This window comes from Crocodylus porosus, unplaced genomic scaffold, assembly GCF_001723895.1.
Source record: "Crocodylus porosus isolate Cpor-Errol unplaced genomic scaffold, CroPor_comp1, whole genome shotgun sequence".
In the NCBI taxonomy this organism is placed as follows: domain Eukaryota; kingdom Metazoa; phylum Chordata; order Crocodylia; family Crocodylidae; genus Crocodylus; species Crocodylus porosus.
The window spans coordinates 56438128-56450021 of record NW_017728886.1 but is presented as its reverse complement, the minus strand read 5'-3'; the positions used below and the strand labels follow the sequence as shown (position 1 = coordinate 56450021).

The 11894-nt window shown below is 43.3% G+C and overlaps 1 protein-coding gene across 1 annotated transcript in view; it reads right to left on the bottom strand.

Moving 5' to 3' along the window:
* Positions 1-11894, bottom strand: part of DNAH11 (dynein axonemal heavy chain 11) — a 270897-nt gene that overhangs the window by 170330 nt on the left and 88673 nt on the right. Inside the window, exons 30-34 of the mRNA XM_019534456.1 lie at positions 9753-9986; positions 5287-5418; positions 2873-3033; positions 1542-1698; positions 1289-1434 (exon numbers count right to left, since the gene is read on the bottom strand). Of these exons, the coding sequence (XP_019390001.1) occupies positions 1289-1434; positions 1542-1698; positions 2873-3033; positions 5287-5418; positions 9753-9986 (830 nt within the window). The remainder of the gene's footprint in view (positions 1-1288; positions 1435-1541; positions 1699-2872; positions 3034-5286; positions 5419-9752; positions 9987-11894) is intronic.

Genomic DNA, 11894 nt, shown 5'->3' with positions numbered 1-11894 from the left:
CCCAGCAGCACCCAAGCCCAAGCAGCCACTTGCAAGGCGGCAGCTGCTGCAGCCAGAGCAAAGTGCAGAGCCTGACTTCTGCCTTCCCTTCCCCTGCTCATGGGCAGCACTGCTGAAGCAGAGCCTGTGAAGGGGGGGAGGATGAAGGCTGCCCGCTACAGGGTCCCTGTTCTGCTGCCCTCCCCATGGGGGCTCTGTAACCCAGTGGGCAGGACCAGGCATGGGAGGGAGAGGGAGCCATGCCATGCCACCATGGCTGCCGAACTGAGGCAGCCCCTGTTCACCCAGCAGCAGCATGGGCCCAACTCCATGCAACTGCTGCTGTCATGCCTCACCTTGGCTCCTATTGGCTCCTCCCTCCCACAGTGGGTCCTACCTGCTGGGCCATAGAGGTGGCTCCTGCTGGGAGCTGGTCTGGCCTGGTTGCAACCCCAAACCCCACTGTGGGTGCAGAAATCTCAGGGGGCATGTTTATCACAATGCAATCTGCTGATGTTGTGGTCCCATACGGAGTTGTGACCCACAGTTTGGGAACCACTGGGCTAGAGCAAGCCCAGGAACCAAGAAAGGGCTAAGATGGACAGGGCTAGAGAGCCCAGGGAAGGGTTGAGAGTGATGTGGAACAGGGCCAAGGGCCCATTAGATTGACTGACACTATGACGAAGGGCCCATGGAACTAATTAATGATAACTAATTGATTTCTAGCATCTGCGTGGCTTGGGTGTGGCTAAAAGGGGAGACAAGGCAGTCATGATCTTGCCTTTAAGGCACTGAGCAGATAGCCCATGGCTCATGAGCAGATGGAGCAGCCTCCCAGGGTCACAGCTGGAGTCACTGGTGTGTAGCTGGGACCCATTTACCCTGGGAGCAATTCTCAAAGTCCCTCCTGCCCTGCCTCATGTCAGAACTGGGAGCCCTACACCCCTGGGCAGCGGGCTCCAGCCACGCCCTCAGCTCCCCTCCCCCCCAGTGTGGCTGCTGCCACCCCCTGCTCCACATCCGGCTGGATACCCTGTGCCTCAGGTAACCAGCACTTTTAGCTTACTGGCACCCCCCCATTCCCCGCTCATGCCAGATAACAGGGGCTTTAATGTACTTGTAACATCAAGGCATGACAGGAAAACAGAAAAGAAGGATGCTTAAAAGACAGGGTGAAATAGGGGCTGAGTAGCCACCATGAGGCATCTTGGCCACCACTGGGGCCAACCTTTGTTACAAAGATTTATATTTTTATTTTTTATGCACAATTTTACAAACACCTATAAAGAATTAATGCTAAAATACTCACTTTTTCTTCTTATTTCTAATGGCATCATGTATAGTCTTCACTTGTACTGCCACAACTGATAGAACTTCTACTGAAATTCGATTGAACTCATCAAAGCATCCCCAGGCACCTGTCTGTACTAAACCCTTATATATATTTCCTATGGACTAAAAGAGAGAACCAAACATTTAATATTTTTAGTTTTCTTAAACCAAACTTTTTCATGTACTATTATTTGATAAATAAAACAGCACCATTTAATAGAATGCCATACCTTATAATCCATCTGCTCAGAGCAGTTGAAGACATAGACCATCATACCAAGGGCATGACCCAGATCTTTGGTAGTCTCTGTTTTACCTGTACCAGCTGGACCTGCAGGAGCCCCACTCATTGTTAGGTGCAGAGACTGGGTTAAAGTAATGTAACACCTTCAAGCAATGAAAACTATAGTTATTTACTACCTAGAGCAGAGAACATCACTATAAATGACTGAGACTTTTAAAAATTAAAAATGTTCAGAAATTTTAAGTTTGCACTATGTCTTTAATTTTACAATTTTTTCATAACTACAATATGATCATGTAAAAGTTCACTGCAACATTAGCTAGCAAATATCTACTCTGCATTCAGAAGTCAGTTCCAGTTTTTGGGTCCCTCCAGAAAAGTTGAGATTTAAAAAATTTTCTCATTTTGCAAGGGGATGAAATAGAAGCCTCTTTTGCATAAAGAGAGTGTTCTGGATCATAACAACTAATAGGTTAGTGCAGGGACATCAATCACCCTATACCCTTGGCCAGATCCCAGCCTGTGTGGAGCCCCATAATCCAGATTCATACAGCGCAGCAGGGTGAGCAGCATCAGTGGTGGTTAATTCAGCCATTTCTTGCCCCCTGCCACTGCCATGTCATGAATTTAAGCAGCAGGTCCCACTCCCAAATTCCTGGCCTCTCTATCAGGCCTGCAGGTTACACAACATGGTTCTGCAAGCCAGATCCAATCCACAGGCCATAAGTGAGACATTTCTGGGCCAGTGGTAGACACCCTTTTTGCATGAGGGAGCAACAGATTTAAGCCCCAACTCTGCTTTATCAGATCAGAGACTTTAACCTGGCTCTCCCACATTTTAGCCGAGTACCCTAAATACTACCTTACTGGCTAGTCTAGGCCTTTCTCTCTCCAACCCAATCTTCCTGGGGCCTGCAAAATCTTTCCTAAGGAAATTTTCTTTGAAACTTCTCATGCGATTGTGCTAGCTCTCGTTGCAAACTGGCATTTTTCAGCAGCCAAAAAGTTTTCCTTGAAAATTTTTGATCAGCTCTAGATAAATGGAATAATTTAAATATTTGTCAGGTTACATGAGGAATATATGCCATACTAACTAAACTAAAATAGCCTATACTCATTATGTAACTAAAAATAAGAGTCATAACTTTTTTTATTTATAAACACACTGAGACATAATGCTATTGCATGTGTCATATTAACAAATCTTTTAAGAAAGGCCTTAACAAATATCTGAAAGAGCTAGAGAGAGATTTTTCCTAAAGCAAGCTTCTGTATTCTATGAAATGGATTAAGTAGAGATTATTAGTAAATCTTTACCTGTCAGTCAAAGGTGTAATAACCAACCGGGGAGTATTTCCCAAATACTCATAGAAGTACTGGAACTGAGCATCACAAATGTCAGCGAAGCAGTGTTTGTTGGCCTCATCCCATCTATGACGTAGTTGTGATAGCCAAGTAAAAGCTTGGGAATTGGTGACCTAAAATAATTGCACAGCTATTATGTTATATAGAAGCTTCTGAGATGAAAGAAGCCAGACATGCCAAACTGCTTCAGTAGTCACTGGTAAGTTTCACACCCCATTCCTAGTCATTTATGAGCAATTACTACTAAAGCCAAATAATAAGCATCAGATTTGCTTTGGGGCATTTGTGCATTTAAAACAGAAACAAGTATAATGTAAGAACATTTTAATAGAGCACACTACTACTTATTTTGCCAAGACTTCTGTTTTAAACCACACAGATTTGACCAGACACCACTTACACATGCACCTACTAGCATAGTTTCATTTTACTTCTCAGATGCTTTCTTTCATGTTGCCTGCAGCCCTAATGCTATCACATGACTGGGGCCACAAAATAAAGACCATTACTTTACCAGCATGCCTATGTATCGTATTTATATGTCTGAAAATTTTTTTTGGCACAAAATGAAACAAATGAACCCAACTGAATCCCTCATCCTGGAAGGAAACCTAGTAGAGCACTGATTCCCAAAGCATGTGCCACAGCAAAGTGTGAAATTCCATTAGAGGTAAAATGCTCTCCTCCTACATCTGGCACTATACATCTGTTCCAGGTACTCCAGTGGTGCCCGTGGCTGCTCCTCTGGGGATTGCTGCCAATTTTAATGCCTTCCCCTGCCCTTTCCCAGCTTCAGGCAGCCCCTGGGAGTGTCAGGATGGCACAGAAGTCTGCTCTGCTATGAGCAGGCAGATGGAGAGAGCTGTGTTTTGTAGCCCTGCTTATCTCCTCTACTTCTGCCACACTCCCAAGGCCAGAAGGAGGAAGGCCATGACGGTGGTTGCTGGCATGTGAGGTGCTACAGGAACACTCTTTGCAGTGGGGGCTGCCCTTACCCCCTGAAGAACAGACCAGAAGTTGGGAGGGGCAAACTGTGAAAAGAGCAGGGCAAAGCAAGATGAGGTCCTGACCCTACTACCCTTAAATTCTACCAGATAGATCAGTGAGTCTCAACTTGTTTAACCTCAAGGCCCCCTCCTTATCTTTTCTGGATTTAGATCCAACTCAGCGATTCTTCATCTAGGGTGCCACAAAATTCAGAAGTGTGTCACTAGCTTTAATCCAGAAAAATTGTGCCCCAGATATCAAAAGTTTGGGAAACGCTGTCGTAGATAAACAGAGTTGAGACAAAAATCAGAAAATCTCAGGGAGTCGAGAAAAAAACAACCATCTTCATACAACCTCCAGTATAAGGTAATATACATTTGAGTTAGTGTGCCTGAAACTTCAGCTGAACAGTATTTCATGTATATTAATATGCTTATCCTAAAACCTTCATGCGAGTCATGCCTTCAAAGTTTGGAGACATTCATGCAGTCTAAGCAGAAGTTAGAATAAAAGCAGCTGAATAATTCAAAATGAAGAGGCCACATAGGAAAGCTCACTAGGAAAATGAGTTCCTCATTAGTAAGTGAGGAAGACCTTAATGGATCCCACAATCTTTTGAATAGCATTGGAATGGCTGAAAGTAATATAGATGCATATTTTTTGTGATTTGAGAGTATGGACACATAACATTTATTATGAAGTAAACTGACTTTGCTATGCAGTGAACGTGGAGAGGACACAGGACACGCAACCTTAGTATGGAATAAGTTTTCTTTCCTAGCGCAGCAATAGTCCATGAAAGCTTGGACTTTATTCTCAAGTGAATTTTGTGTTCACTCTCCTAGTCAACTTCAACCCAAGATAGCTCTTTCTTCAATACAAAGTGGCTCCTTTCTACCTAGCAACAAGGCACTCTTAACAGCATCTGCTAGAAGCAGCTAGCTTTGAAGAGCTCTTCTTGTATCTGCTTCTTACTATGGAGTCAAATCTGGGATAAATTACTTTGTGGAATTGCATTATGAGTCCACACATGATGTTTAGAAAGAAACATCTTGCTGACCACAGTGTTGAACCCCGCTGAAACTTAGAGTAATTCCTAAAAATAGGAAAAGCAAAAACTCTTAGCCTAATTCCTCATTCAGATTTTAGATTTCTGAAGACAAGCACTCAGAAGGGGAGTCCAGTCATTGTACTCCAGTCAAGGGCTCAGTCATTCAAATACACAGCTGCAAAACAGGTAGTTCTTGTATCCATACATGTGCCACCACCCTTTCCATGTGCACTCATACAGTCCTGGGCACAACTATAGTTTAAAAGTATTATTGCTTTATAAAACCCCAAGACATTGTATGCAAGATAGGTTACAGCTTAACATTTACCTTCTGAGCTATAAGTTTTGCAACAACATCTCTAGCATGCACATCTATAGTGCAAATGGTCATGATTTTCTGTCTTTCACCTGAAGTAAGTTCTCCCAGCAGCAGGGCAATAAGAGTATTTAACTGAGCGATCTAGAAAATAGGAAAATAATTCTGTTACAACATTTGATACCCCACAAACCACTGGAGACTGAATTTATTACATGGACCAAATTAATTGACAAACTGTCTTGAATATGTAAACATATGAGCACAAATATTAAAACTGGGAAACTGGGATCAGTTCAAGGAAAATCAATACAAGAAATATGGAGATAAATAGGACCAACTAGCTTGTCTAAAAATCCTACTGCAATAACAATGCATAGCAGGAGTAGGAAGGAACAAGTTGATCCCATTGGGTGCAGTAAGGGCAATGGAATAAAATTAAACTGGAATACTATGGTCAATATCATCTCATGATTAAGATGTTCTTGGTATATCCATTCCTCTTGAGAGTCTAATAAGTGCTTGAAACATTTTCACTGCTGAAAGCACTTGAAATGATATTGTAGGAAAGTACCAAAGAAATAAGGCAATGAATGAAGGATTTATAAAATCTAACACGGGTGATAGATAAATTCTGGAAATTCATAAATATCTTTAAAGAACATGTTCTCTTTAAAATGTTTCTGATAAATTAAAAAAATCTCAGCCTAAGGCTGCACATGTGTAACCCAGGTGGTACGCAGAAACGTACCCCCTCTCCAAATGAAGGGATATCAGCGGGTGCAGGTATGCCGTGGGAGGCATGGCGGCCTAACTGTATGCAGTTCCCCTCTTTCTACAGAGCAGAGCGCCAGGACACTCAGCAAATCTTAACTATATACAGTGTTAATATTATAAAAAAGTTTACAATGCATAATCACCAACTTATACACACATATGTGTATATCTATATATTTACAGTTATTTAAATATTTACAGTTATGAATTTAACCGAACATCTGCTAATTAACCCTGAACACACAAAAAGGCCTGGTTCCCAGTGGCATCTAGGTTAAATTGTAGCCCCTGCCCCTCGTTCAGTGCCTTCCAGGCCTGAGGGGGGAGAGGGGACAAAGATAAAACAGGGGTTAGTAGACGGACTAATAACAATATGCCTGGTAGTGATGAGTCAATAATTAAATATTCACAACAGGGGCATATCAAATACAATACATTTACATACAATACTCTATACAATTAATAGCAATACAGGGCAGTGTATTCTCCTTGTTAAGTACAATAATAAGGAGCAGGGCTTGCAACAAGGATCCCAACAGTATAGGGGAAGAAAGAACAAAATACAATGATAGTATAACAGCTGTTCCCAATGAAGAAATGACAATTGGCGAGGGACCCCCATCTCCCTATAGGGCACCCGTAACCCCGCTTAGGATACTTAGCTGGCAGGGCCCTTAATCCAGGAATTTCCCTTGTGGAAGCAGGAGCCCTGAAATCCTTTCTATGCCCCAGGACAAACTGTCCACTGCCCATCAGGGGCTTCCCCCCTCAGTCACCTACACCTAAGGGGGTGTGGGGGGAGGGGAGGCCCTCCTCCTCTGTGGGAATCCTATTCTTGGGTGACTCATGACTCCCTGTGGCTTGATAGGGCTGGACTTGTCTCCAGGGATGAGGCATCTCCTCCTCCTGCAAGGAGGCCTCAGCTGCCTTGCAAGGCTCTCCTGGCCGGTCAGCCCACACTCTGTTCTGTGCACTGGCCCTGTTTCTGCTTCATGCATGATTAGGGGCCCTGTTTCTGCCTCTGCCCCACACAATCCCTTCAGCTCCATGGCCCTGTGCACTGGTGGCCCTGCTCCTGCCTCATGCATGATTAGGGACCCGTGCTGCATTGTGCAGCTGCCATGGTCCCATCTACTCCCGGACCCTCTGTGCACCAGCCTATGCACCGTCACCCCTGCCTTGTACAGGGGGTTGGAGATCTGCGCTGCTTTATGCAGCGGCTGAGGTCCTCTCTGCTCCTAGACCCTCTGCGTGCTGTCACCCCTGCCTTGTGCAGAGGACTAGAGATCCAAGTGCCTCAAGCAGTGACTGTGGTCCCAGGCACTGACTTGTGCAGTATCGCCATGGCTCCCTCCTCAGGAAGTCAGCGACGTAACCGCTTGCTGCTCCCCGTCTGGTGAAGGCGTCTTCAGGGCACTTCCAGTGCAACTGTTCCACCCTGCTGGTCAGCTCAACCAGCCCTTTTTTGTCATCCCTCATCAAAGCCATCTGTGTACTTGGCATGCAGGCTTTTATTCCCTCTGAAGTCTCCGCCCCAGATTGGGAATGGACCAATGAGGAAACCTGAGGGGTTAGTTCTCTTTCAGGTCTTCTTGCCCATGGATCAGGGCGGGGCTGCCTTCCTTCTGCCTTCCCCTGATTGGTGGGGAAGGAAAAACCGTCTTCACCAACAGAGTCCAAGCCCTTCAGGCTCAAATTAACAGTCTGGGCTGCCAGGGAGCCCACTAGCCAGCCTGCCACATACATTTTTATTTAGCTTGATATAGGATTTACAGAAGGAGATAACTTAATGGATAAGCAATCTATGACACAGGTTGTCTGTATGCATTTAGACCTTCCTATGAAAAAGGTACAGAATGAAAGGAACCTCAAAAACTGCATTTTTACATTATTATTAGGCAATTTGAATATTTTCTTTTTATGGAGGGCAGAGTTAAGGATGAGGCAGTTATTTTGCTGAATAAAACTGCTTTGTTTGTGAAATGCAGTCATAGTACCTAATTTTCTTGCTTTCTAACAGGATATGCGGCAGTTGAGCAAGAGAAGAACACCGTGGTTAATTTCATTTTGATTTAGCCTATCATACCACAACTTCATGGGACACTGAAGGAGAAAAATTTAACTTGAATTATACAGCACTCTGATAGACTTCAAAGTTTCTTTCAAAAGTTACCATATACGTTTCCTCTGCACTCTCTACCCAGTGCAAAGGGAGCAGAAGTTTCCCGTTATTCCAGGTATGGAGTGGTTGTGGCACAAAGTATCGGCATATGCTACCTAAGGAGAAATCACTGCTCGCTGACAGCTCACAGAAGCCCACTCCAGGGCCAGCACAAAGAATTGACTCCTGTATAGCGCCCTTGGTGTGAAGAAACAGAAGATCTGGCCCAATGTGATACACACATCATGTACCTTTGAGATAAAGAAACAACATGAGACCATAGCAAGTCATCAGTTTTTAAGCAGCTCCACTCCTTTCAAAAAGGGGCAAGAGGAACATTAATGGCAGAATATTGGCCAGTAAACCATATATGTGAAGTGACATTGTGATATGACTTCAGTGATTAGTTGGGCTTAATTTTTTCCTCTTCTCTACTTCCAGAGATCAACTAAGAATTATTTGTTCTGGCAGACCATACAATGTAGTTGAATTTGATCTAGTTTTAAAATTAAACTACTCCATTTGAATGTTTGCAAGATGAAAACTAAGAATGTTAATAATAGAATACTATTTTAATGGGAATTATGGGGAAACAGATGGCAAAGCTGCAGATCAAACAGCAGAAAAACACCCATTTTAGGTGAAACAAAAAGTAAAGAAAGATTTGTTTGGCTCTGTTGATTTAGAATCAAATCACATAAATCACAAGTCTTAACCAATCCAAGTGTCGGTTTCACTATACGTGCATTATTCCCCACCCATTTCTTAGATGCACAATCCAATCATTTCCAATATCATATGTGTCCTGTCACATTTTTGTCTACCAGTTTTCAGTACATTCTACAATTTAAAACTGGCTAATGATTTTGGGGCATCCTAATTTTGCACAATTTGAGATGCTTTAAAATAGGAAGGACAGGAACACTGGCAAATTGCATGTTCTTGGACCCATCATATACTCTTCTTGCACCATGTTACTGACTTGCAGTATATGGGCAATAACCATTTTCTGAAAGATCAAGATGTTTTAAGATGTCTCAAGTTTCAGATCAAACAACAGTGGTGATCTAAAACACTAGCTGATTTTGAAAATACAGGTCCATAAAATGTTTCTTGAGTAAACACCCTGACAGTTAATGATTAGAAATATAAACCTCCAAGAGTCAGTATTAAGTTTCCAGACTGGATGTAGTTAGTACAGAATGTGTCTGAGGAATGCTAAAACTTAAAAGAAGAAAACCCAGTATTCCTATTTTACCTTACTTTTGTTTTTATTATTTCTTCAACGTGAACTCGCAGAAAACTTTAAAACTATATTTTTATTAACGGAAAAAGACACTGAAAGGCACAGGTTATAACAGGGAGAAGGATATGGAAGAGAGGAGAAGATTGACCTTTCAGAAAACAACAACATTAGTTGATAAATAATGTTTGACTACAAAAACATCTAACATGTCATCCAAGCCTTTCTGTGCAAGTAGGTTCCGTTTTCATATTTTACTGTTTTTCATTCAAATACAACAGAAATCAGAAATGGTACCTGCTTCTTATTATACTCCTTCAGGGCTGTTTCAAACCCCTCTTCTAGCCTCTTGAATGCTATCCCAACATCTGTGGTCCACCAGATTTGTGAGCTGGTAAGTACAACTTGAGCAGGGTAGTCAAAAATCCACTGCTCCCTCATCTTTTCTTCATAGGCTACTACAGCTTCCATGATGTAGCAACGCACTGTTTGGCGCATGGCTTCTTCAAGGTGTTGTAACCAATTCTCTACCTTATGGAAAACAATAACGCGATGTAGGAGTGTTCAAAAAGCAGTGGCTTCTGATTTCAAAGTGTATTTCTCGGCATATGTTTTCTCATTAATAAAAACAAAACTCTTACACGCTTTTGCAAATTCCAGTTGAAATTTATTTTCTTTCTTCATTTTGCCCCATTTTAGCATGATGTACTAATGCACATCCTTTCATGGAAACAGAGACAGTAAAACTTTTTATATTTCCCTCATTTAGTTTTGCTCATCTCAGGGCTGTTCAATTTCTAGCAGCTGTGGCCACATGTCCCACAGGCCATGCCAACACCAACATCAGCACACCAGCCATGTCTTCCCATTCTTCCTACCCCCTGTACTCTTGCTGCACTATACAAGTGGGCATGGGCTCCCCAGCCCTGTGGTCTGTGCCACCATGCTCTGCCTTGCCCCACTCTACCTTGGGGTAGGAAGTGGAAGCTGGAAGAGGGAGGAAGAACTCAGCAACCATGGCTGCTGCTGAAGCCAGAGCGATAGGGGGTACCGTCAGCTTGGTGGGAGGCAGGGCTACAAAATAACCCCTCAGGCTGCATGTTGTCCATGTAGTTCAACAGCCCTAGCATATATGATTTTAAGGCTCACCAAATCTAGCTAAGAGCTATGGATAGAAACATCCTCTAATTTATCTACAAAAGAGATGCATAGCAGATATTGGCAGTGCAGATTTCTCCGTGTCACTCCTTCAACATGCCTACACCATCTCTTGTTGGAATCATTTTTAAAAGTTAGGTCTTTTCCCTTATTCAGTCTCTGGCCTCTCTACTATGAACATGAACCATTACAACTAGTTACGATAGTGAACTAGTTTTCTGTGAAGTTAACACTTCTCTATCGGGCACTACACTAGACCATCATATTCTTATTACAAAAGCCATAGAACACCCATCAAATGGAAAAGACTTCGAGGCATTACCAAAATAAGTCTTATATCCTTAATGGCAGTAGTAGTGGATTTCAAGGAAAATCTGGCCTATAGAAAGTATCCACTACCAAATTTGCCAAGTGAAGAGCGTATCTACATCATGATCTAGATTTGGGAGTCAGATGTGAACTGGCCAAGTTCACGGACAATACCAAATTATGGGGGAGGGCCATCATACCACAGGACTGGCTGGGGATATAGGCCAACTTGGACACACTCTCAACGTGGGCTGACCAAAACCAGATGGCCTTTAATATAGAGAAGTGCAAGGTGCTGCACCTCAGTAGGAAGAACCCTCAGCATACTTACAGACTAGGCAGTGCTACACTTGCTAGCACTATGACTGAAAGGGACTTGGGGGTTTTGATTGACCACAAGATGAATATGAGCCACAAATGTGATGCGGTGATGAGCAAAGCTAACCAAACTCTGGCGTGCATCCACTGATACATCTCAAGCAAACCCAGGGAAGACATTCTCCCACTTTACTCAGCTCTGGTGAGACTGCAGCTGGAGTACCGCATCCATTATTGGGCCCCCAATGTGGAGAAGCTTGGGAGAGTCCAGAGGAGAGTGATTCGTATGATCCAAGGCCTGGAGGGAAGGCCATATGAGGAGAGGCTGAGGGACTTGAGACTCTTCAGTCTGTAGAAGAGAAGGCTCAGGGGGAACTTGGTGGCAGCCTACAACTGCTTAAGAGGGGTACATCAGGACTTGGGAGAACATCTGTTCACCAGAGCTCCCCAAGGGATAACAAGGTCTAATGGGCATAAACTCTAGGAAGACCGATTTAGACTGGATATTACAAAAAAGTTCTTTACAGTGTGTGTGTCCAGGGTCTGGAACAAGCTCTCCCCAGAGATGGTGCAAGTACCTTCTCTGGATTCCTTCAAAAAACAGCTGGATTTATTTCTTGCTGGTGTCACTTGATCCCAGCTGACTTCCCACCT